Source organism: Empidonax traillii, unplaced genomic scaffold, assembly GCF_003031625.1.
Source record: "Empidonax traillii isolate 1590-97213 ecotype Southwest subspecies unplaced genomic scaffold, ASM303162v1 scaffold418:size511083, whole genome shotgun sequence".
NCBI lineage: Eukaryota > Metazoa > Chordata > Aves > Passeriformes > Tyrannidae > Empidonax > Empidonax traillii.
In genome coordinates, this window is record NW_020955611.1 from 33201 (window position 1) to 59658 (window position 26458).

At 41.9% G+C, this 26458-nt stretch overlaps 2 protein-coding genes across 3 annotated transcripts in view; one reads left to right on the forward strand and one right to left on the reverse strand.

Moving 5' to 3' along the window:
• The window catches only part of WDR3 (WD repeat domain 3), a 20242-nt gene extending 16370 nt beyond the window's left edge, over positions 1-3872 (reverse strand). The window contains exons 1-3 of the mRNA XM_027894128.1: positions 3654-3872; positions 2098-2307; positions 1520-1638 (exon numbers count right to left, since the gene is read on the reverse strand). Coding sequence (XP_027749929.1) covers positions 1520-1638; positions 2098-2307; positions 3654-3824 — 500 coding nt within the window. The 5' untranslated portion in view covers positions 3825-3872. The remainder of the gene's footprint in view (positions 1-1519; positions 1639-2097; positions 2308-3653) is intronic.
• Positions 3873-3996: 124 nt separating this feature from the next.
• Positions 3997-26458, forward strand: GDAP2 (ganglioside induced differentiation associated protein 2). Of its 2 annotated transcripts, none has more exons than XM_027894145.1 (14): positions 3997-4129; positions 5694-5940; positions 7449-7588; positions 9617-9770; positions 11291-11379; positions 13479-13555; positions 14167-14326; positions 16021-16171; positions 17019-17095; positions 18456-18532; positions 19121-19260; positions 19876-19930; positions 24630-24773; positions 25685-26458. In XM_027894145.1, exons 2-14 carry the CDS (start codon positions 5765-5767, stop codon positions 25730-25732), a joined length of 1488 nt encoding a protein of 495 aa, XP_027749946.1. In that variant the 5' UTR covers positions 3997-4129; positions 5694-5764; the 3' UTR covers positions 25733-26458. The 2 variants fall into 2 exon arrangements, with proteins under 2 accessions (XP_027749946.1, XP_027749947.1); XM_027894146.1 differs by lacking the exon at positions 3997-4129 and adding an exon at positions 6490-6657 and having other exon boundaries at positions 5877-5940.

Here is a 26458-nt window from a genome sequence, read left to right on the forward strand (position 1 = left end):
ATAGTATATCCCAGAGCAGCTGCTTAGACATTGAATTTCACAAGCTACACAAGAACAAAGTAGAGCAATACAAAGGTACTACAAAAACGTATCTGGCAAGTTACTGAAAACTACTTCCACCTCGGGATGCAGCTGCCAGCCCCAGAGTCACACTGCCTTCTTTCTTGCTAATTTGGGATGAGAACAATTCTCTGTAGACTCAACAAGTGCCATGCCTGTGCACTGACCAGGCTACAAAAAACACAGGTTCCTTCCTTTTGAACACTCATCCGCAGAGTTACAGCTGTTTCAGTCCTTCAAAGCCCACATCTCCTTGAAAACACATACATTATGCTACCTCAATACTACAAGAGCATTCAAGAAAAGTAATTTCAGCATTTAAACAGATTCTTTCAGTGCACCCTACAACAATTTAACTTTATTAATTTTTGGTAAGTTTGTCAGAGCCTATTTTCCTCAATAAGTTTCAACTAAATCAAGATACAAATTGTTACATTACTAAGCTCCCCCAAGACAAAAAAAAAATCTGATTAAAAGTGGTATTTATTGTTAATCCACTTCTTCTGTTACATAGGATCCAATGACATTTGCAAATTGGACAGGTGAAAATACCACAAAAAATTCTGTACACGAAGGAAGGCAATTAGTTGATTGGCCAATAAAACAATCTAAAGTAAGGAAGCAAGAATTTGCATCTCCAGAAAAACAGGATAATATCTCTATTCTGTTAATAAAATAAATACAAAAATAGAGAGGAATTTCACCTCAATTTAGCTACTGAGAAAATTAAGAAGCATTTCTAAACTGACCTGCAAGTACTAAAATTGCATTAAGGGATGGGTATCATCCACCAAACTAACCAAATACTACTGAAAAAAACTTTAAAAAAAAGCTAAAGAAACTCTAATTTCACACTCAACTAATAGCATGCACTTTTCTTTTAAGCTACTGTAAGACACATTAATAAATAAAAAATTACTGACTGACACTTCAGAAGAGTATCTGCTGTCAACCATTTAATAAAGGGATTTAGTCAACTCACAGCTCATGTTGAATAACAAAAAAAAAACAACTAAAAAAAACCCCTATCATCTTTTAATTTATTCCTATATTTACAGCTTTTGAGGAAGCAATTTTTCTGTCACATTGCTGAGTTACACATACAGACAGTTAAGTCTGCTTAATTCTTCAAGATAAACAGCAAAAATGACTACATACATAATGAACATATTATCATTACTCCTTGTTAAAATAATTTTAAGTTGTTGCATTTACCAGCTTGTTAAACACTTTTCTAAATACTGTTTTTTCAGTATGGTCATTTCAGCTCCGCTAACCACATCTGGATTCAAGCACTATTAAAAAATATATGGATGTGACAAAATCAAAGATGATGGTGGGTCTGAGATCTCATGAGACAAGAAGCAGAACGCAAATGGCTGCAGAACATAGGATGTCTAAATTTCAAGTAAAACCATGCCTGCTCTCCTGATCAACAACTACACTTCGTCTGGCTCACCTGGTGACCAACAGGTTCTTCTCCTTCAAGAAAAGGACCTGAGTGACAGCATCCTTGTGTCCTCTCAGCCGGTACAGACCACTCTCATTGATGACATCCCACACGATGACTTCGGTATCCTGGAACAGAGAGAGCAGCTCCAAGGGACTGCCATTTGTCTCTGCAAAAGTTTTGCTACGAGACTGAAAATATCACCTGAGAGCACACTTTCTCACTCTGAATTTGAATGTCAAGATACTTAATGCAAGTGCCTTTCCTTCCCAAAAGGTGCATTCAGACCAGTAAATGTATTGTTGTCTCAGACTGAGTCACTTTCGCTATTCCTGACCTCACAAGCTTCTTCACTTTAAAACCTGTAATAGCACCCTACTCCTGCCCTGCAGCCCCTGCAACTTTCCTAGCCCTGGGCTCCCCAGTTTCATCACTGTCTTGCAGTCCTAACTCCTCTCACTGCAATCCTCTTGGCTGCAGGTAGAGGCCACATAATGCACCTAAAATGCTGAACATTTTAGTGCAGGTCAGCCTTCCCCATAGAGCATCTCTGTGAAAGGGCCATCCTCCAGGTGTGCAACCCTCACCTTTGAGCCAGACACCAGGCGGCCACCCAGATGGTCGTACTGCAGCGCTGTAACTGCAGCCCTGTGTCCATTGAAAGTGATACTCGCTTCTCCGCTTAGGAGGTTGAAGACACGGATTGATCCATCTTCATACCCAACAGCCAAGTGCAACCCATCTGGAGACGGGCAGAGGCAACTGACTTCCTGCTTGAGACCCTTCAGGATAAGAACCTGCAATTTTTAGGAGACAAAGTATGTATAATGTTGATAAATGATGTGTCAGAGCCAGATATTTACACAGCAGAAAGAATATACTCTACTCTTATAATGAACATCCAACTGAGAGCTTCTGCCACTGTTTAAGTTAATTTTTCAACTTCTTGCCTCAAATACAGTGTCATTAGCCCCATTTTCCATGGCAAACAGCAGTTAGAAGGGAAGTAAGTTCTCATACTCAAACGAGACTGGTGCAGAATGAAGCCTGGAACTCAGGAGCTCGGAATTCTGCCTCCGCATTTTAAGTGCCAGAGAGCAAGAAGCACTGTATGAGAGTAAAGTCTGAAAGTTTCTTCCCAATTCATCCTCTCTTGCCTGGCCTTTCTCAGGAATAGGACAGATCTGCTTTCCCATAGACTGCACAAGAACATCTCCAAAACAATATACCAGCTGTCAGACCCTAGGGGCTGTGAAGCAAATCCCAATTTCAGTTTGCAGTGAACAGTAGTACTTAAAGTGATTTCAGGACTCAACAGGAGACAATATGTGGCAAAGTCCTTAAAGTTACAGCTCACTGCCTCCCTGTGAGATACAACTTTCACATGGGATGCCCAGTTCCACAGCCAAAACACAAACTGCATGACATCCCTGATTCATCTAAGGACTTCCACACAGCCAGCTAAACAGGGAGCAGCTTTCCAGTCACCACGACAGCGATTACTCTTCCCCAGCTGAGGTACTGAGGTAAACTCAAAGGATCCACAGTGAGATCCAGCCATTTTCGGATTAAGTCAAGATAAAATAAATTGCTCTCACAGTAAGAGCAGAACAGCAGGACTGCCACTCCCTCCCCCTAACAACTGATGGCCACAAGGTACTATCAGAAGAAAACAAAGGTGAGAGCTGCTGCACTGCTGATATCCAAATCATCTATAGCCGCATCTGCTCTATGTGTGTGGTGGTGCTGTCTGAGGGATTTCAACGAATGCAAATCTTATCAATCCCTTAAACAGAAATAAGTAGTACCAAGCCCTTCTTGTAAGCATCCAACATAGGAATTTATTCTGGACTATCCAAAAGGTAACACTCTGCAGGATCCTTTTGGTCCAATGACCAGTGTGGGGAACTGGAAGGCAACACCATGACGGGGTCAGGACACGACCTCAAACCTCACACTGTGCTCACACTACGGAGGAGGGGGGGAAGCTGTGGAGGTGTCTCTTCCCTTGAAATGCCGCCCAGTAACACAAACAACGCTGCTTCAGGTGGTCCAAAAGCCCCGCACGCCGCACCCCAGCCGTGCCACGCCACCCATCACCACCTCCCCCCGGCCCCGCATCCCGGGCCGGCCCCGCTCGCACCTTCTCTCCTTTCCGAGTGTCCCACACGAACACGTGCTCGCAGCCCGGCACGGCCACGTAGCGGCCCCGCTCCCCGCGCAGCGCCACGAAGGCCACGCTGCCCCTGGCGCTCGCCACCAGCCCGAAGAGCGCGGCGGGCTCGTACCGCAGGTACTGCCGCGTCAGCCCCATGGCGGCGGGAATGCTGGGGGTAGGGGAGAGCGAGGGGAAGGAGGGAATGTGTAGGGAAGGAGGGAATGTGTAGGGAAGGGATGTGCGCGGAGGGCGCAGCAGCCCCACACGTGCGGCACTCCCGGCCCGCCGCGCTGGAAGTGCGTCAGCGCGGGCCCGGCGGGAAGTGCGGCGGGGAAGCTCCGCCCGGGAAGGGAAGCGGAAGGCGCGGCGGCCGCGGCGCTTCCCTGGGTGATGTCGCCAGACCGGCGCCGACCGGGACCCTCTGTCCGGGCGGGGCTGGCGGCGGCTCTGCGGCTCTGCCCGTGAGTTGCCGCGCGGTTCCGCCGGGGCACAGCGCGGGGGCAGCGCGGGCGGGCAGCGGGTGGGGCCGGGCGGCGGCCCCGGCGGTGAGCGCTGCCAGCGTGCCGGCTGCGACGGGCGGGAGAGGCAGCACCTCCTCCCAGGCAGGGGCCCCGCACATCGCCCCGGGGGTGTGGGGACCTCCCAGCTCTCTGTGCCCCGTTCCTAGCGCTCTGTGCCTCGTTGCCAGCCCGCCGTCCCGCCGGGGCCGCCTCCGCCGCGGGAGGGCCCGGGCACCGAGCGTGGGGGAAACATCCCGGAGCAGCCCCGCTCCTCCTTGCCTCTTACCCAGACCTCTGGTTTGGGCTGTTCGTCAGCGGGGAAGCCGCCGTTGTGGATGAGCTTTTGGTGGGAGCCAGTGCAACCGCTCTACCCTTGCTCATCGCCTTTCTTGCTCGTTGCCCTTCTCCCAGCTCTTTGTGGCAGAAATCTTGTTTGATGCTCTTACAGCTGTCTTTGTCCCATTGTCAGCCTTTATTACCTCTCAGTGTGAGCTTGGATGGTTGGTTGTTTTGTTTTGTTGTTTTCTCCTAGCTAATGAACGTGCTTTGTGATTCACGTTTCACAATTACCCCTTGTGGATGCAATCTCTTTTAAATTATTATCCATTATGAACTTGTGAAAAGGGTTAAGTAATGTGTGTGTGTATGTGGAAAACTGAAGTTAATTCCTTGGGTATGTTTGTGCCAGTGTGGTTTGCTACTGTCTTTTAGCAGTCACAATGAGAATGTAGTAGTCTTGAAACTGAACTGATAAGTACATATCGGCACATCTGAGCCTTCACCTACCAACCAGTGTCATCTCAGGCTTTAAAAAAAACCAGTCAGATGCTGGAGTTCAATCTTCAAATTCACTGGGCCAGCGATCAAAATTTACAGGTTTACAGCTTTTCTTGCAAAACTTATTTGGGCGAAGGGGTTTTGTGCCCGAGTGCACAACTGTAAGAACTATGTAACAATAAGTCTAGTTTGCAGCGGTTCAGAATTCACAGAAGGGCTGTATGACTCGGGGGTAAGAAGGATGTTTTCATTGGGTTTGTTGTAAAGTTTGTGGTTTGGAGGGCATTGTAGTTTAGGAAGTTGTGTATTTTTCTTTATTTTTATTTTTATTTTTTCCAAATATAACCCTGGCCATATTCCTCTGAAGGAATAAATGATACATACCCTGCTACAAATTTACTTTTTGTTTAGCTGAAGAAATAACACTCTTCAGGAAGACTGAGGTCCATTCTACTCTTGGGAATTTGTTGTCACTATTTCCAAAATGCAAGATTACAAGCCAGTTAGATCAATTTAGCAGAGAGGGTGTTTTCACCTTGCGCTGTTGGAAAAGGTGTGTCTCACTGCGAGTATTTGCATTGCCTTACAGGCAATAAAACAGAAAGAGAGAGTGCTTGAGTGGGAAATCAATGTTTTTCTGTTTTCTGCCGGTTGTAATTGCATTGCAGTCTTGCGAGAGGTCTGGCTCCACAGGAGAATTACTTTCAGTGAACACCTGGTGACCTGGTTTGATTTTCTTTCTTTAAAGCACCTGGAAGACTCCAGTGAGAATTGGAGTGTGACAAGTTAGCAGAGAAAGGGAATTGTTGTTACCATCCCATGGATCCCTTGGGTGCTCCTTCCCAGTTTGTGGATATTGACACTCTGCCAGGCTGGACTGATGCCTATGAGGCCAAGCAGCTGGACTCTCACCAAAATCCTGTTGGAAAGGCTCAAGTTGATGTTAGATCACCTTTTCCATACAGGAAAGACATCAATGAAAAAATAATCTTGTGGTAAGTTCCATATGGCCCTGGTGTGTCTGTCATCACTTTTCCATTTACTACAGTATCTAATTGCCTCATGTAATGATTACTGCTGTAGAATAAAGCCTTGAAATCCTCTCTTCTCGAATCAGACATTACAGATCTGGGAAGAAAATAATCTTTTTGTTCTCTATAAATTTACAAGTCTGAGATTTTGCTCCACCACTGGTTATAAATTGCTTGCTCATAGGCAGTCCTTGTTGCAGCAGTCTGGAGATGTACTTCCTGCTGTGATACTGTATGCTTAATATCAAAACTTAGTTGGGCACTTTGATATGAGATTTTTAATTTTTTAAAATACACTTGCTGTCTACTAGCTTTTTTCTGTATTTTTTGTCATTATTCCGCTTTCACTTTTCTGATTTAAATCGGTGTTTCTTTCTTTCATGTGGTTTATGTTCTTCCTGCCCTCCCCCACATTCTGTGCTTTGTCTCCGTGGTTTTCTACCAAAATCTGTTGATAAAGTACAGTGCGCTGAGATGGGCTTGCTCCATCCGTTTTTATTTACTGTAACTCAGATGCGTGAACCTACTATCTAGAAGAATAACTTTGTTAATCAGTATGAAGAGAAAAGGATTTCTTAGGGACACAGATTCAGGGAACCTCTTTCTGGTTAATACATGCAGGAAATGGGACTGTTCATGGATTTCCTGAACCGATTAAGTAAAGGAAGAGAGGAGTAAAAGGTTAAATATCTCTTATGACTTGGGCTTGGTTGTAATAAATGTGTGCAGTTTCAACTATTATTTGAATCTCTCCCTGTGCGTGGGAATCTTTATTTCCCTTCTTATGCTCTTTGATCCCAAAATCCCTAATGGCTGCTGCTGTGACAAAAAGCAGGTCAGTTCTGCTATCCCTCTGTCCCTTACGCATCTCTGCCTTGTTTATCTTCTGCATGTCTGATCCTTAAACAGCAGAATGAACATGATCCAATTGTGGGTTCACAATTTGGGAACAAAAGCAAAGGAAACTTGTCCAGCTGCAGCGTCACTCTAGTGGTGTGAGGAAGAGCAGCAGCAGTAAGGTGCCCTGGATAATGTGTAAGCAACCCAAAAGAAGTACATTGAAAAAATTGTTGACGATTTGAAAGTAATGTAGTACAAGGGTTGTCGTCTTACCTCGAGAGAAAGTATGTGCGTTTTTGGAACGTATTACACTCCATCAGTTTAACCAGCTGCTTTGCATGTTTGCTGTCTGAACTGGCCTACATACAACTAGAACACTGCCTTTTCTACATACAACCCCAAACTACTGTTGAGACTGGGAGTTTTTAAGGGACTGACAGTTTGCATGCAGTCATCAGATAGAGGCAAAGGATGATTCGGCATGGTGAGCACGTCAGGGTGTGCTACATTGTGTGGGCACTGGAGTACTGTTAAAGCTTTTCCTGTAACTTGGCATTTCCTTGCTTGTCAGCACTTATTTGAGAATATGCTGCTTAATCGTACATTTAGCCCCCAAAAAACTGTTTCCTCAGGAAAGGAGATGTCGCGTTATTGAACTGCACGGCCATTGTAAATACCAGTAATGAGTCTCTCACCGATAAGAATCCAGTATCTGAAAGTATATTCATGCATGCTGGGCCTGACCTGAAGGATGAACTCCAGAAGCTCAAAGGTAAGTGGCCAGAGTCATTTTTATCATTAGAAATCTACTGCCCTTGCCTAGTACAAAGCATCAGGATGGGGGTGTATTTCCTCCATTTTTTTTAGTCTTTCTTTGCTGTTCACTCCTTTGCCCAAGGAGTCCCTAAAGTTTGAGATCTGTCAGCTCTATAGGGAGTTGTTGGGCTTAGCTTCTTAAATTCTCTTTTACATGCTAAATTACGTGTGGTTTTGCATCCTCCACCCCAGTGAAGACACTGATGTCTTCTCAGTGTAATGCATTCTGCATTCTGTTCACAACTCCCTGTACATGGCAGTTTTCTTACAAGCTTGTGCCAAGAGCTTTTTGGAAATTGGTTCTTCTGTGACACCCTACTGACGTGTTGTGTGGGGGAGGAAAGAAAGGCTGGGTTACAGCTTTAGCTTTTGAGTACCCTAAATGTATTTGTCATGGTAGTAGAAGTGGATGGAGAGTCTTAGTTAAAAAATTGGTTTATGCTTCTTCTGTCACCTCTGCTTCCTTTTTGCCTTCTTTCCCCATTTAGCCTTGAAATTGTTTTCATGGGAGAATGTTTGTGCTGAAAAAATAAAAATACGTGGTCTATGCTCTAAAGCTGTAAAATGGTTGCATTTTCAGTTAGGTCTCTCCTGCTTTATTCCTACTGCTTGGTATATATTCGCATTTCATAGATTCCAAGAAAAATCATGATCTTAAAGCATGTGACTTACTGACACTTCAAAGGCCTGGCCTTTCTTTAAGGCTCAGCTACCTTATGTGTTCCTGGGAGCAGGGTTAGTTTTGATTAATGCAGAAATACTATAGCCTAGGGTAGGCTTGCAGATAAAGTACTATTAATTGCTTGGCTGTCAACTTGTTGCTGTCTAATGAAGACCTTCTGTAACAGCAATGGACAGTAGTCTTCTAACTCCAGTAGTGCCTTCTCTCTGCCACACGTATTTTGTAGAGGATTCAGAGTCTCCATTTTAAACTTGGAGAAAAGCTATTCTCATGTCTGAAACCTCGTTGGATAAAAAATAAGATCTTGACTTTGTTCCCAGTTTTGCCACAGACCTTGACTTGTACAGCTCATTTCCCACCATATCTTAAAATAGGAATAATACTTACTGCTCATTTTAGTTGTTTAGGTTTTGTGGAGATCTCCAGGCAGAAGGCATTGGGAAGTATGACGTATAATCTTCTGTAAGTGTAGTTAGAGATTACTGATGCTCTCTGGCTGTCCAGAACTGGAGTAGACTAGATATCACTAGGTGAAGAAGGGGAGTTATAGCAGACTTTTCTTCCAAGTGCTGAAGGAAAAACAGACTTCAAACACAGTATCTGTTTCCAGAGTATGTAACTGCAGGGTGCTGTGAATGGAACAATTAAATGTATTGCTTGAATTTCCTTGCCTTGGGATGAGACATCTAGTCTGTCAATTAAGTATGATCTCCATGAGAATCGTATGTGTGCCTTGTGGACAGGAAAAACCTTGCAAAATAAAGCAAGCTACCTCATTCTGGGAGTATAAATGGAACAAGTGTTTGATCTATTCATTTTTAATAGCGTTGCCAACGACTGTTTTGTTTAAGGAGACTTGTAGTAATTTTTTATCCAAAAAGCAGTCTCCTCAAAAAACAAATTGTTAAATTCAGAAGGACTTTTTATTGCTGCCTGTATATTTGTATATTAATATATTTGTATACTAGTATATTTGTAGATCAGTTCTCTGCACGTTATTAAATCATTTATTTCCTGTCTCTGTAATTAAGGCACTGCAATTAAGACAACATTTTGAGCAGTTTCTGGTTTGTCCTGATATGCATAAAGTGAAGAGGAAGGAGCACAGTTCTCACCTCCTCAGCCTGCCTAGATGATGCTAAGCAGCTGGCATGAGATAGGGCTATCCTTAATATTCAATGTCCTAAACACTGACTGATGTATGAAGTGAAATTGTCTGACTTGAGGAAGTCAAGGGCTCAAATACTTCTGGCTTTCTTACCGTGGCATGGACATTTATGTTTGTGTTTTATTTTTTCTCAGGTTGCAGGACAGGCGAGGCTAAACTCACCAAAGGGTTTAATTTGGCTGCACGTTTCATCATTCACACAGTGGGACCCAAGTACAAGAGCCGGTATCGCACAGCGGCCGAGAGTTCTCTGTACAGCTGTTACCGCAACGTCCTGCAGCTCGCAAAGTAAGCACACCACAGCTTGCACAAGGGTTTGCCATCTGTGCTACATCTGTTCTAGAAACTCGGGTCTGCACAGAGGCCAAATGTCTGTGCGTATCTTCTCGTGTAAACGGGGTTTGGTTAATGCCATGAAGACATTAGTGACTTTCATGGTACGCTCGGTGCATTTTGTTAGCTGTGCTGTAGATAAAATGTGAAGAGAGATCTGAGCTGGTTGAGGTCCTGAAACGGTGTAGCTAGAGCTCTGCAGCATTGAGTTACTCAAAGGAGAAACAGCATTGATGGTTGCATTGGGTTCTGTGCGGCAAAAAGCTTTAAATGAGCTCACCGAGCAACAGCTTCATGTCTGTCTGAAGCCATGGGGATAAACCCACAGGCAGATCTGATTGTTCTATCAGTTCATAAATTTGACCTCTCTGCCTTCATACAAAAGAAACATGAAATTCTAAGTCAAGGTGTAAGGTTACTTGTACATCTACTGTTGCTGCAGCTGGATTTGCAGTTTTTTCCTCTTTCATCAGTGGTATTTTCTACTTCCTCTTTAGTAACAGGTTTGGGTTTTTTTCTGTTTTTTCTGTGTCTTTTCCTGTATTGTGTTCTTCTCCTGTGACAGCTCTTGTAATGGTAGCAGTCAGAAAATATACCTAAACAAGAGTGATGTCAGAAAACATGCTTAACGATGTCTTATGGTTGGGAAGATCAATACTTCCAGGGCTGGACTGTGCATTACAGTGCAACAGTAACTGTTTCATAATCAAGATTACAGCTGAAGTTTCTAGCATGTACTAGTTTTGTTCTGCCTCAGAAGTAACAAGCAAAGTCAGGACCAGATTGAAACATGTTAAAAACAATTTTAAAATTCTGATACTTCTGCATACAGAATGCCTTTCAGTCAATCTGTTTTCTAGAGTAACTTTAGATGTTTGTGAAATTGTCTACCAACTGAGCTTGCTGAAAATCCTCTGATGACAGTTCTTGACAGCTCTGCTTTACTCTTCTGAAAATGTGTCTCAGTGCTGGAAGCATCCTACTGATTTTAAAGTATGTGTCACTCCATTCTGATGATTATCTAATCGTAGGTAGGATTGAGTAAGCCATGTTGATCCAGACCTCTAACAAAACAAGTGATAGGTCAGGTGAAGGAGCAGAGGAGTGTTTGCAATACAGAGCACCTTCTTTTCCCTTCCTTCTTCTCGCTATCAATTTTATACAGGAAGGAAAGTAATCTGGAAAGGCTTGCAGGGAGCTTGAGGAAAGAACTTCATTTAGGATACAAGAGAGGAGAAACCTGAGAACAAGCACCAGAGGAAACTGTGTGGAATAATTAATGGTTCCCTCCTTCTCTGCTTAATGGTGGCATGTATATATATACATCTTGCCAGGGAAGAATCCTGCAAAAACCTGAAAGAGGGTTACTGCTGCATAGACTCAGGGAAAAATTTATTGGTGTTACCTGCTGTGCTGACAGGCATATGTTCACACCTGACCATCTGTTCATTTGTGTCTCTTTCTCTGGATTTCAGGGAACAGGCAATGTGCTCTGTAGGATTTTGTGTCATTAACTCTGTGAAACGATGCTACCCCTTGGAGGATGCAACACACATAGCACTGCGTAAGTTTGCTGGAAAGAAACATAAACTGTGAAAGTTTCGAGCAGGTCACATACCTCTGAGAAGTTGCAATTGATATGAGGAAACCTTTTTTTAGGGGTCTGTAGTTTGTTCAAGGCTGTAAAAAGGCCTTGTGTGGTTGATCAGGAAATAGAAGCTAAAAATAAGTGAACCTTTCTCTATTGGGAGGTCATCAGTAAGGATCCACAAGTATCTGTGCAGGAACTTGCAGGCTTCAGCATATTAATTAATAGCCTTGAAAAGGTGCTGAACAGTGAGGTGAGAGAGTTTGCTGGTAATAGAAAATTGTTCAGAATAGCAAAGATGAGGCCTTACTGTTGAATAGCTACAGACGGACCTCAAGCAACAGTGAATTTCATCTGCTGTTTGAGTGTCATCAGCATATCCAAATGTAAAGTGATATTCTTTCCCTGCTGACCTACTCCTACACGCTTCTGCCTTCGCATGCAAAATGATGGCCTAACCTTAGGGAGCAAAACATTGAGATTATAATAGTTCCATGGAAACACAGGCTCACAGGAGTTCAAAACAGCAAGCTGAGTAAGACACAACAAAATTAAGAATGTTATGCAAGAGATCTGTGCTCTGTTCACCCTTTAAAGATGCACATTCCAAAAGAATATATTAGAGAGAGAAGTTGAGGAGGACAACAATAATAGGAGAAGGCAAGAAATAGCAAAGTAAGCTAAAGTCTCTTTCAGAGTGGAATACACTGAACTTGAAGGGAGTGTGGGAGATGACTGTAAATTCGTAAGTGGCATGGAAATGGTGAATAGGAATCAGCTGTTCACTGTCTCCCAATATAAGAACCACCAAACAAATCCAGTATGAATTGGATTCAGAGCAAACAAGGGGAAATGGTTCTTATGCTTTAGCTATTTGTTTTATGGAACTCCTTACTAAAGATCATTGCTAAAAGTTTTCAAATTTCCTTGTGTTCAGGAGGAAACTGTGTTAAAGAAAAAAACGAAGACTACTGAAAAGAAATCAGAAAATTTCCTAGGCTGAAAAAAATAAGATAATATTATTAAACTCACCTTGTTTTCACTTTTCTCTTGTCTCTTTTTGATTTCTATTGGCCTACTTCTGTCTGTTTTCTACCACCCAGTACCTGGAGCTTCCTGCAGGGTGGTACTGCATGATAGGAAAGTTGTTGCAGATGGAAGGAGTGGGTTTTCCTCTTTCTGTGCAAATTGACTTGAGAAATCTCTCTTACCCTCTGTTTAGCAGAGATGCTGGCTCTGGAGAAACAGATTGGTCCGTTGTTTTCTCTGCTGTCTGCCTGCTGAGTGAGACATCTGAAAAGATCTGCTCACATGCATTCAAAACTGTTTGCTGTGGAACTGCACGACTGCATTTCTTATGTAAAATAATGTTGCAGGTCAACCCAATTATACATGAATTTCTGTTCAGGAAGTATTTGAAAATAGCTCTTTTTTTGCTTCTGCTGTCTCTTGAACTCTCACTAGGGTATTCTGTGCAGAGTAACTTCTTTCATTGCTGTCTTCTGTTATCTCTGTAGAACTATGTGCTACTTGATAAAATACTGCTGAATTAACCAGTTTGTTTGGACACTTCCTCTCATGATTTACAAATATAATTTTTGTATGCCTCTCTGGCCTAGCTGACTCCAGAGATTTTGGGTTGCTGACCCTATCTCAGACCACCTTCTGCTGTAGCTTGCTTATATTGCTTTCCTGATAACTTAGGGCACAGTGACTTGTTCTAGGTCATAGCAATTTGCACAGGACTCTCTAAGGGAAGGATTTGTCTTCATTTTTTCAGGGCGATAGAATCACATTTCACAGTCTGAGGAATGCCTAGTAAGTTAAAATCAAAGAGAGACATTTTCTCCATTTGTGTCTGTCTCTAAGGGCAGTGAGTGGAGATGGAACCTCCAATATGGCCTGCACCTCATTTGGTGTTTTAAACTACCACTTAATCCACACTTGCCTACAGCCTGGAACAAGTCTGTATGGGTACTGATGGCTCTCTCCTCTGCCCTCTGAGTTTTTCACTTTTAGTTGTGTGTGTAGATTCCTCCTCTTGTTCTGCTAACTACATTTAATCTTCCTTGCAGGCACAGTTAGAAGGTTTCTGGAGATTCATGGAGAGACTCTGGAGAAGGTGGTGTTTGCTGTTTCTGAACTTGAAGAGGTACTTCCTTGGTGTTCATTCCACCAAAATTCATGCACATGTTTGATCTTTTTTGCAGCACTATTAACTCCTGCCTTGTAAAGCTGGATTTGGATTTCTACCTCAGATCACATAGACTTTTGGTCTTAGAGCATCTTTCTGTCCCCTGCTACCACAGCCTCTTTTCCAGTACTGTTTATGCTCATAGCAGTCACTATGGACATGTTCAGAAACTTTTTGCTTATGGCTTCCATATTTCTGAGTCATGGACAGGAACCAGTACTAGTACTGATATCTGTTAGCCAGAGAGGAAATTCCTCATACAAAATTTCCTCCTTACACAAACATGTGCTTTAAGAGGACCAGTTTAGCTTGCCTGCAGACCTACAAACATCTTAAACGCTACTTGCTGACTTGTTTAAATAGCAAACTTGATATTAAATAATCTGTATTCTGAGAGATGTTGGCAGTTTGACTATTGACCTCTCTTGTACATTGGACTTGCTAATGGCAGTTCCTGGGCAGAACACCCCACACTGTGTTCAGGTTCCCTGCTGCAAAGGCAGGCACTGTTTAACTGAAGAACAAGGATGTGTGATGATAGGCCCTTCACGCATTTTTCTCATTTGTAGGCCACTTACCAGAAGTTGCTGCCTCTGTATTTTCCAAGATCGCTGGAAGAAGAGATACAATCCTTGCCTTACCTCCCTGCAGATATTGGCAATGCAGAAGGGGAGCCTGTAGTGCCAGAGCGGCAGATCAGGATTACGGAAAAGCCGGGTGTTCCAGATGGTGAGTCCTTAACTGAACTTTGGAATAAGTATCTCTGTGTGAAAATCAGTGGGGAAAAAAAGAAACAGAGGCAGAGAGATGTTTTCCTGCCTCAGTTCACTGAAGGCAGGTTTTAATGATTCCAGTTGCCAGGCTGCCTCGTTGGCTTCATATGTTCCGCAGCAGTAACTTCTGCTTTCTGCCATGTTGTGTAGAGGATGCAGTAGAGTTGCTTTCTGCCATGGTGTGGTTAGAGGAGAATGCAGTAGAGCTGTTCTGTCTTTCTTATGGGGAGAGGTCGGGTAGTTAATTTCCTTTGTAAATTTTCTTCCAAAGTGATTAGAATCTTTGAAGGTTTTTTGCAGAATCTCGTGCATCTCCTAACTGTAAAAGGCGTTCTGGCCAGTTAATGGTCTGTCTTGTATAGTAGCAAAGTGTTGCTTATATGTTAGCAAATGTTGTTTCAAATCATATCATTCTATTGATGTGCATCAAACCAGTAGATGTGCAGTGAAAAGTAGCAGAAACTCCCCTAAAAGATGGAAGAACTAGATCAAACCAGAGATCAGAGTTTGGAAATGGGTATCAAAGCTCAGTGAAAGTCTCTTTGTAAAGAGGTTGCCTAGATGTCAGGATTGAGGTGAGATATGTATAGCAAAGGAATTTAATACATAAAAGGGCATAGCAGGCACATTCTGCCTTATTTATTAAGCACTGATGTGAAAGTTTTTCACTCCTTCAAGCAAAGCCTTAAACCATCAAAAGCAGACAATTTGGAATGAATGTCAAAGATTTTCTACTTTTGCATAGTGTGTTGGGTTAAGGCTGAATAGGCAGTTAGGGTACAGACAATTTTCCCCTTCCTAGTTTGATACCTAATGTACCTATTCCTGCTGATCAGAGTCCTGTCTTTTCCCTGTCCAACCTGCTGGCTAGAGTGATATTTGAAGGTGATCAGTGTGAGGTATTCAAACTAGCTAATGCTTTGTGACATTTCTGTGTTTGCATATATAGGAGTAGAATCCTGCACTCTTGTCCAAGTATAGCCTGTGACGCTAAAACTGGGAAACTCAGTTCCCATCCAGATTGCCCAGAGAGGTAGTGCTAGAAGCCTTAGCAGTATTCCTTGCTGACATCAAATTCAGTGGAGCATGCTGGCATTGTCACCAGCAAGTGAGCCTGTGCTCTTATATTTCGTTACACAGTCACGTTGTAAACAATACTATAAAAATATGTAAACTCAGATTACCACCAGCTCTCCAGCATTTCTTCAAGAAGTGTCAGTGATATAAAAAAAAAAGCCCTTTCTACGGTACAGCTTCTAAACTGAATAAAGCTGCAGCATCTGTGCCTCTGCATACTTATTTTTCCCTCTGTGACAAGTAGGAGAACTGCAAAGCCCATGTCACTCTCTCCAGACGTTATTTTTCAGGAGAGTTGACCATTATCCCTTTGTTACAAGCTGATGACTAGAACTTGCCAGTTAGTTTTCAAGCAAACCAACATTTTCAAGGGAGTCTAGTTCATGTCACATGCTCCAATCTGTCAGTGGTACTGGTGAGGCATCAGAGCCACATCATGGTACGCTGTGGTTTTTGTGCTAGTCTGTAACATGATGACTGTGTTGGCTCACTGAGATATAGAGCAATTCATTAGCAGCATTGCTGTCCTGTATGCTGCTCGAATGTTTTACACTGCCTTTATTTCTACTGCAGATGCTTCAGATGAAGAGGGTCTGGAGGCAGATTTGTCTTTCATTGGTTCCCATGCTTTTGCCCGCATGGAGGGAGACGTTGATAAACAGAGACGCCTCATCCTTCAGGGACAGTTGTCAGAGGCAGCACTGCAAAAGCAGCATCAGAGGAAGTGAGAATTTGCTTGTCCGTGTGAATATTTTGTGTTAGTTAGCTGTTCAGAGGAGCAACCCTTATGATGACTTTGTTATCTGTAAAGCCTAATCTTCCAGCAAGTAAAAAAAGAGGAAAAGGGAAGCTCGTGGTGAACCCAGTAGCATACCCGGTGCATTCAGCCAGCTGCCTTATCCGTTTGCCACAAGATGTCACTGTTTTGTCACCGCTTTTTGTAGTGGGGTCACCTGCTTTCAATACTGCTCACTTACTCCTGAGGCTCTGGGCAGATAGCAAAACCATTTTATTTTATTTTATTTATCAAATGGTATCCACCTTCTTGCTGTGGTAACCCTAATGTGCATGATCACTTCTTTAGAAGCTAATTCCATGCTGGAGACCCCTTGAGGCATGGTGTTTGGCTTGTTTTGTCAGATGAGGCATACCGCTCAAAGAGGGGAAAAAAATCCATGTTTAACACTGGTTGCTGTGTCACAGTGTTTGACTTCTAGACTTTTTAAAGGCATTTTCTTTTTTTTCCTGTCTTTTAAGCACTGAGTTATTTAAATGGAAAAGTCTCTGAGATCTTTTCAGCCCAAATGCAATGCCACTATTCTTACTAGTTGATGTGTATTTGTTGCCCTAGTGAAAATCACTAGGTATGTGAATAAGGCACTCAATTTTATTTTTTTAACTCTTCTTTCTTTAACAACTTGACAGTTGCTCCATAGGTTGGAAAACCACATTAGAGAGAAGGCTCAGTCAGAAAAAGTTTGTTTTGTTGTTCCTGTCCCATATAACTTTTCAGGATTCTAATGCTAGTCCAAAGGGGGATTAGATCTGACCAGATGTTTTTAACTTTCTAGTTATAATCGCTGGCTGTGTCAGGCAAGAGCTGAAGACCTCTCTGACATTGCTTCTCTCAAAGCCTTGTACCAAACAGGTAAGTTCAGGGTACCGATGACTGAGGTATATCATCTTAAAGTAAAAGTACAAAATACAGTATTTTCTGTGGACTTGCATTTACAGTAAGTCATGCTGTCAAGATAGAGGGCTGGACAAGAACTAGGCAACACCTCTGCAGTAAAACAGTAGTTCTCTCTTGATTGGTGTGGAAGACTGTGTGGTAAACTTCTAAACTGCTCCGCTTTAACACTGAGGATACATGCATATCCTGAATTACTGGAGCTTTAAATGTAAATCAGTACTATTAGATTAAGCCAATGCATAAGGTGCTCTGTGTGAGATACTTCTTATTTTGATCTGAATTACCTACACCCTTTTGTTACAAAGAAATGAATGTTGCTTTCAGATGGGTAGTGTAGAGTGTAGGCAGTTACTAAAGCAACTTTTAAGAAAGCTCTCTGAACAAAATTACTTGCTTTATTTCCCTCAGATCAGGTTATGTGTTGCTCTCCTCTGTGTGCCTTTCCTAGTACTGGTGGCTCACTGAGATCATGGGAAGCACATCTTGCAACCTTGAATTCAATAGATGGGGAGATTAGAGAGAAATTCAACAACGCAGTGGAGGATTCAGTGGAAGAAAACAGCTGCAAGGTCTTTGCAGCCTGGGAAGCAGAGATGGGGAACCTGAACTCTTCGGTTCACTTTTACTCTTTAGTTAACATCATCCTTGGACATAAAATTTGCCATAGTCCCAGTGGCTTATTGCTGCTTTGCACAAGGATGGGAAGAAACAGGCAAGTAGTCAGGTGTCAAAAGCATAGCTGTGTTTCTGCAGAGAAAGTCTGTTCAACACTTTGGCTGATATCTTTGGCCTCCTAAAAATCCAGATGCTTACCCTGATCTTTGTGCCAATACCAAGGCTATGTGATACCTTCTGCTCAGTAGCTGCAAATTTAAGTTCTTTTGTTTGCCTTAAACAAGGCTCTGTGGGCTGCAGGAGGGCCTTAAAGTGTGCTCTGGGAATCAGTGCACTGGATTTCAGAGCTTGGTTTCTTTGAAGAATTTTGCTTCAGTGGTAGAACTCCAAGTGAAGTTTGTTTGTTTTTGTTAAGTAAAAACCATGTTATTACTTGATATTTAGGTAAATATGGAGTATACTCGCAACATAAAATTGCAGTCCTTAAAACTTAACTTTTCAGATGTGATGCGTGCGTTTTTGCATCAGAATAAATACTGGTTTAGGCAGAGCAGTAACTCTAAGCATATTTCCTCTGCTGGAAACCAGATGTGTTGCAAAAATTCTGAGCTGTGGCTGATTCTCCCTGGTTTGAAAGGGACCAACTCCAAAACCTGGCATGACTGAGAGAAGCTGAGACATATTTTCCTTTCTTTTATAGGTGTAGATAACTGTGGCCGCACGGTGATGGTGGTGGTTGGAAGGAATATCCCTGTAACATTGATAGACATGGAAAAGGTAAGGCTTTGTAAAACCAGAGTTGTGTAGGTTGCATGTGAGATGTTCAGGATGTGAGAGGCTAATTATAAGAATAGTTCAATGTTAATACTAGAAACATTATCTGTAGAAAACTTAAAAGATATTAAATAGAAACTAATTTTATAGGCAGATAAAAGTATGTATTCCCTTACAAAGCTATGTGTGCTTTGGGGTGACACTTTTCAATTAGATACTGGTCTGCTTGTAGAAAAAATAGGGCTAATATGGACTCCTTTTTCTTCTCAATAAGGAAGAGACTTGCCCTGCTTCTGTAACTGCCAAGACATGAAGAGTGAAATGTAATGAGTCAAATTAGTTTTTCATGGAAACGGCAAGAATTTATCTCCATCTGTGAGGTCAGATAGGCAAAAAAGACATCCAAGTTACTACAGTCAAGTTGAAGACTTGGAAGCAAAAGCAAGTTGGCTTTGCTTTTGTAGCTGAAACATAATGCCATCCAGCCTCATGATTCCTGATTTTTAGATGAATTAAAGGAAGCATATTAAGATGTAATGCAACTGTGGAAGGGTTCTTTGCAAATAAAAATTTCATTTCTTTCTATCTCAGGCTCTCCTGTATTTCATCCACGTTATGGATCATATTGCAGTGAAGGAATATGTCTTGGTGTACTTCCATACGCTCACAAATGATTACAATCAACTAGACTCTAATTTCTTGAAGAAACTCTATGACATTGTTGATGCCAAGTAAGTGTCAATAGGAGAAGAACACATTCTGGTCTTCCACTGTGCTTTGCAAATATTTGTCATTCCCTGTTTGTGGTTTCCCATTTATTTGCGAGAGAGTTTTGCTGGGACAAAGACCTAAATGACCAACAAAGGCAAGAAAAAGGAGGACTGTTTTCTTTCCTTCTCCAAACCATCTGTTAAACCAGAAGTTCTGTCCTCTGCAGTCTCCCTTTTGGAGCTGTTAGGGAGGTACTCTGGTTGTCTTGTCTGTCAGTATCCAAAGCTGGAGCATTTGGAGCCTGGCTTTGTTGAATTCTGTTGCTAGTTGTAAGGGAAGAGGCTTGGGTAACACTCGCAGTCATAATTTGTCGTTAACTTCCTTTCACTGTCCACTTGAAAGACTGCAGGCTGTGACATCTTTGAAAAATAAGCATTCTGCTTTGCTGCTTTTTTTTTTTTTTTCCTTTCTTCTACCTTTACATTTAATTTTTGGTATCTGTCCTTACATTAGATCTAACTTCTTAAAATCACATCACTGGCACTTAAGCAAAATTACCTGTTTTGACAGTTGGGTTGTGTAGGTGAGCTCAATTAGAAGTCACTTTTAAATAATTTTTTCTTTCTATAATCCAGGTACAAGAGGAATTTGAAGGCACTGTATTTTGTCCACCCAACGTTTCGTTCAAAGGTGAGATAAATAGTACAAAATAAAAGTACATTTTGTGTGCTGGTGGAGTAGCATTTAAGCCTGTAGTACGAGGAATGTGGAGGTATATATATATAAGACTTCCAAATGAGGCAGTATCTTCTGGATCCACAGTCAGAACTTGAAATTCATCCCCACCTTTGATCTAGCTGTAGTCTTCCAGCCTTTGTGGTAAGCTGAACCCCGGTGGGGTGCAAGCTATCTTGTGCCCTGCTTTGTCAGTGCTCTTAACAGAGAGAGGTGGAAGCTTTGGGTCCTGTTTCTTTCAAAGAGAAACGTTTTGTCCTTTTTGCTGTTGTGCGGTTGGCAGGATGGCAAACCACGACCAAAACCTCTGGGAATTTTTTTGTGTAGTTCATGTCCTGGGTGTTTCACCTTTTCCTTCCCCACAAGGGGTATCACACGTGTGCTACAGATCACTCAAGAGCTGCCTTGGTCTGGGCAGAGGGCAGTGTGTCGAGCAGCAGTGAGATTAGTCTGGATTAGAGTGTGTAGAGTAGCAAAGAAAGATGGGAAGAATGATGGAGTGCAGAAAAATCCTGTTAAGCCTTCAGGAGATGAAAAACTGAACTCATCATGCAGTAAGATGTTACCCTTGGCTATGATCTGTGTGGGCCAGCAGAACATGGAGCTGGCTCTCGGCTGTACTTCATACCCACGACTCATATTGCAGCAGTAGGAGTACTTCAGACGAACTGCCAGCAGCAGCCCTTTCTAAAATTTTTGTTTGTCCTATTAAAACACTTAGAAATGTGATCCCCCATGTTCACTGCAGATTAACCTCTGTGTTTATTCTGCTTTTTGCTGACATTGATCAAATTCAAGAAGATTATATGCCTGGAAAAAAACATCTGTTTGCACATGTTCAGAAAGAATTTCTTTGACTGCTAAATTTCTAGAGAGTACTTTCTATGCGTGTGCACAGCTGGGACACCATGAGACTTGGAGCTTCCTTGTTTTTATGTAGATAAGGCTGAGGCTTCTCAACAGCATAGCTTCCAGTTTCAGTTAGGATATTAATTATTCCCACAGGGTACAGATCTGAGGTCTCGCCTGCTAGAATTAGAGCTTCCAGCTCTGATACTCCTGAAAATGTAGGAGCTGGCCCAGAACATTACTAAGGTCACAGAGTTGAGTGGAAAAGCTGAAGCCAGGAAGTACTAATATTTTAGGTGCTCAGCAGCACTTCATCCCCCTCCTCTCTTCCCATACATTTCTAGTTGCTTGAGAAATGTTTTTTTGGTGTCTATTACCATCTTGTCTGTCCCTTTGGAAACTGCAGTGGGACTTGACAGATCTGTGGGGGAAGCAGATGGTGGTGGGAAGCAGGGAGGGTGAGAGACACAGAGTTCTCTAACTTGCTGGAAATAGTATTGGTTTGTATCCTATTCTGGCAGCACAGCTGGAGGCAAAAGAGAATGTGTATCCATATCTTTGTGCCAATATTTTTTCTAACTGAAGGCAAGTAGGATTGCTGCTGACTGTTGCGTGGACTATCAGCTTATGAGACATGATGGGGAATATGCAGCAGAAAGCGTGGGGAAGAAGGTGGCTGCTAAGAGGGAATGATTTTTCTCTCTCCTTGTTTTTTGGCAATTTCAGAGCTCTTCTCCCCATGAAAGATTGCAAGCTCAAGGGCTTCAAATTTCTTCAAAAATGTTTGGCAGGTTCATCTTCCTATTTGGAGCACTGACTCCCTTCCCTAGAAGTAGTGGAAAACACCCCATGCCTCAAATGCAGGAGGAAGGCTTGTGCATTCATGTGACTTGCCAAATACATCACCCTTGTACATAGATCTCATTCTTAAATCTCTGATATAAACTGTACATTTTACAGCGGTATTGAATCCTGCCACAGCGAATGGCTGCCATCTGCTAGAGTCACTTTTGCTTATTTATGGGCTAAAAGGGATCAAGAGGCTTTTCTTCATGGCTCTTTGGAAACTCAGAAGCCCCTAGAAAAGCATCATAGTTCTCAATGTGCTTTATGTTGCCAACAGTGACTCTTTGTTTGGTTTCTAGATATGACACTGTTGCATATGTCTTTTCTGAGGATAATTGCCTGTCTAGAATTCATGGAGTTTGGTATGCAGGGAAGAGGGTTCATCAGTTATCCTAAAATATAGAGTAACTGAAGCAGGGTATGTCATTGTGCAGTCCGTTTTTGTACACTAATCCTGGATTCTCTTGTGCTTTTGAAATTTAGCTGTTCTTGTGATGAAATAGGCATCAGAAGTTTTTTAGGCTGGCAGCAGCCCTTGCTATGTGAACACTGCCAGGCCTTAGATCAGGATACCCAATGAAATGCCATCGCAAGTTCCTTCATATCTTGCTAGTAAATGTGTTTCTTCTAGTTATTGCTATAGCTGCTGATATATAAAAAAAGGGCTTTTGGGGCCATTTTTGTGTGAATCCTCTTGACTCTCTTTGAGAACGCTCCAAATCAACCTTTTTAGAGCTCATGGTCTGAGCTGGCATGTAAGTGGTTGGATCTGAAACAGTCTTATCCAGAGAAATTCTGTTTTCAGAAATTGGCAGCGAATCAAGAATGTTTCAAAACTGAAACATGCCTGAATACTCAAATAAGATATTCATAATCATCATAATCTTTGTATTTGTCGTGAACAATTTTTGTCTTGTTTTTTTCTGTAATAGTCCTGTAAAGCAGTTTCTGGAGATCAGATGCCGATATAAAGGTTGTTACAAATCACTTTTTGTCTTTTTCTATGCAAGATCCTTCCAACTGCAATAAAATTTCCCAGATTTTAGTAAGTTTGAGATACAACCAAGTTAAGGCATTAGTGACACAGCTAATCTGTGTTATGCTGGTTTTCTGTGGGAGACAACTGATACTTTTAACTGTGGTTTTATAGCTTGGCAGAATACTGGCAGAAGCCTTTTATTCAGGACATCAGGACATGAAAAATGAAGGAAGACTTAAGCAGATGTCTAGATTTTTAACTTTGGCTGCTCTGGCATAATTTATTCTGCTTTTAGTGTATTAACTAGGGATTTGGTATAATTTAAATTTTCATGTCCAGTTACCAATAAGGAAATAGCTGCTCTTGTATTTCTGTTTCTATAACCTGGGATTATGAAGAATGGAGGTAATAGAGAAGTTCTCCAGAGACATTTCTCCCTCCCTCCCCTCTTTCTATGTTACTGGGTAAGATGTCTCAAACTGCAGTAGATTGTATACTGAGAGGGAGGCAGGGTGGGAAAAACCACCTTTCCCAATAGCAATTATCGTGATGGCTGCAAAAATATTCCCTATTAGGCTTTTATGCATTAAACATCCATAGCAATTATGTTTAATGATTGTCATTCATAACACACCTTGAAAAGCATGCTACTTTGGTACAAGATTGAGAAGGTATTTTTCATTCATTAAACTGTCATCTAGTGTCACTCATATGAGACCTTATTAGAAAAATATAGTGAATAATGGATGCCAGTAATAATCTGTCTCCCTGCTTTCTGCTAACATAAATATCTAATTCTGCCCTTAAAATAGAGAACTGATCTCAATGTTCTGTCCTGTTCTTTACCTCCTTTTCACTTTTTCATTGCCCTTTTCTCATTAAAATATGCTGTTTTGAGGGAGGCAGCAGAGTTAATCCAGGACATTTTTTAGGGATTGACTTTTTCTTTAAATGTTCTATTCAGACAGATAATTTTTATTGATCTAATGTTTTGGTTTATTTTAAACTCTTGCTTTCCCTCACGGCTTTTCTTGTGGTGTTGTTTCTTTTCTGTTAACTTAATGTACTCAAAGTAAAACTATCCAACAGAGTGGCAGAATGGTCCAGGTTGTAAGGGAGGTCCCTTGGTCCAGCCCCCTCTGCTCAAGAGCCGGGTGCCTAGGACCATGTGAGTAGTTCCTAATAGGAGCATTTGTAACCTATAGAGCAGTTCTTTTCTTTCCCTTCATTCTGTCAGGAAAAGACAAGATAAAAAATAAACAAGAAGTAATACAGTGCTTAATTTTGGAGAAGGTAGGTTTAAATGGTAAAGTTTGTGCAGTCAGTTCAAACAGGAATATTTAAGAAGTTGTAGAAGTATCAGTGGTGTCTTAGTGCTCTTCACAAAACAAAGATTCCTTATCCTATTTATATCCAAAAGAGAGAGAGAGGTGTGAATACTTAAAGTAAAATCTTGTAGAATAAGATGATGGGCTTATTCTGGTAGAGGTAGATTGATAAGACTTTGATAAAAAAGGTGATAAAACAAAAGGACACACTCCCTCAGCCAATCCAAAGCAGAAAGGAGGTTTCAATGGAACATTTGAATAGCTGAACAGCTTCCTCTCCCTCTCATTGCCATTCTGTGAAAACTTGAATGTAAAGGGTTGAAAATGCTTCTGACAGAGTCAAAAAGCTGGAAGTGAAAATGTAGCACTATACTGATGATTTTTTGAAGTTAAATAGCAGAATGGCTGTCACTCTTGAACAGTAGAAAGGGACCTTAAACTGGCAGCTGGGCAGAAAACACTAGCTTGAAAGTTCACAGTACGGTGCTTGCCAGCAGTCAGCAGTGCGTACTTCCTGACCTAATGGTGTTATTGTGACGATATTAGTGTTTCAAGTTTAACTCAGGCCTGTTTAACTATGGAGCATTATTTTGATCTTGAAGGTTTTGAAAGAGCACCATGGTAATTTGGTTTTGTTGGGATTTATTTTCAGGTTTCAGCATGGTTTTTCACAACCTTTACAGTCTCAGGGCTAAAGGACAAAATCCACTACGTGGAAAGCCTTCAGCAGTTATTCGCAGCCATACCCCCAGAACAGATCGATCTCCCTCCTTTTGTCCTCGAGTACGATGCCAGGGTAAGTGATTGCATGTGGCCAGCATGAGTCTGTGCTCCTAAGTGCAACTCTTGTGCTCTGCCATTCTGCTCTGTGAGAGCGTTAAAGAGACTGACTTCCACCTAGTAAGAATGTGGAGAAGACAGGGAGAAGGTTCCTCGAGAGTCTAATTGTTCTTCCCTGAGTAATGATTCTCTTAATTTTTTGTCTACATCAGCCCAAGCAGGGGCCTTGGCTAAGAAGCAGGATACCTTCCCATTAGAGCAGTCTCCTTTGTGCATAAGAGGCAGAGTTCCTTCCCTAAGCCAAGAACTGTGGACAAGATAATATTCTTGTTACATACCTGCCATATACCCTACCCTGACTGTAATCACTTACTTCTGTGTTTCATCTTCTCTGTCCCACATATTAACAAGCATTCAGGAAAAGGATTAAAAAAGAAAAAAAAACAAACACCTGGGAAAAATGGAACCATAGAAGGGTGCCCTGCCTTTGTGTCGAACCCTCAACCTCTTCCCCTCTCTACCCCAGATCTCTGACCAAATGGTGGAATGAATATGGTTTCAGTTGGCAGAATCTTTCCAAAGAGGATGTGATATAACTACAAAGCAGTAGCCAGAGCTGTGTATATGCATTAGCAGCTTTGGCATGAGTTATTGGCTATGCCAGCATTCATGTCTCCCTTGCATCACGGCTTTGGTTTCATGACAAAAGTTTAACTTGTGCCTTTTGCTCAAAACAGAGGCAAAACTAAGGCCTATTTTTGCCTGTTTACCAGCACACTCCTCTCCTGGGTGAATTGTGGCAGTCACTGTTCTTATGAAAGACAAAGCCATGAGTACCTAATTATTTCTGTCTTTGTGTTACCATTATTGCACCAAAGTGTATTGGAGAAGACTTTTGTTCAACTGCTTATTCTGTTCTCATTGCAGGAAAATGGGCCTTACTACTCTTCTTATCCTCCATCCCCTGACTTGTGATCTGCAGTCCTGTGATGCTGCCAGTTTCCCATTGATCCAATGACCTGATGCCTGCCAAAACCTGTGCATTTGCCCATGTACAGAATTCAGAGAGAGGGTTTTCCTTCCCCAGCTCTGGTATTTTTTTACTGATGAGATATTTTCAAGCACTCAAGCAATCAGAGAACTTTATGCCACTGTGAACTGTACGACTATTTCAAATATATTTATCCAATGGAAAAGCTGATTTAAAGGTCACTAGAGGCATTTTTTGTTTTGTTTGGTTGTTGTTGTTGTTTTTTGAAACTGTTACATTATTTTTCTGAATAGACTTCATCTGTTCTGGGAAACCTGTTCAAAGCATTCAGTCGTGTTTTTAACTATTACTATTTTCCAGCTCTGTTTGTAATACCCATTTCTGACTGGTCTGTACAAATATTGTGTAGTACCAGCCTGACACATCACTCATCGTATGGTCTGTGTTTCACATCTGATTACTTTCCCTTTCTGTTAGTACTGATTACTTTAGTCTTGACACAGTGAAACCATCTGGAATTGGGAATGCCATGTCTGCAGGCTGAACAAGCCAAGCCGAGATTACTCCGAGACTTAGTACCATAACTGTGAGATGAGCTAAGAGCCTTGAAAAAGTCCCAGTCAGTTTTCATTGGATGATGTGACATGTCAGGATGCCACTACCCTCCCAGTAAGAATAAAACTGAAAAGCATTTGTGGTTTCTTTTCTCT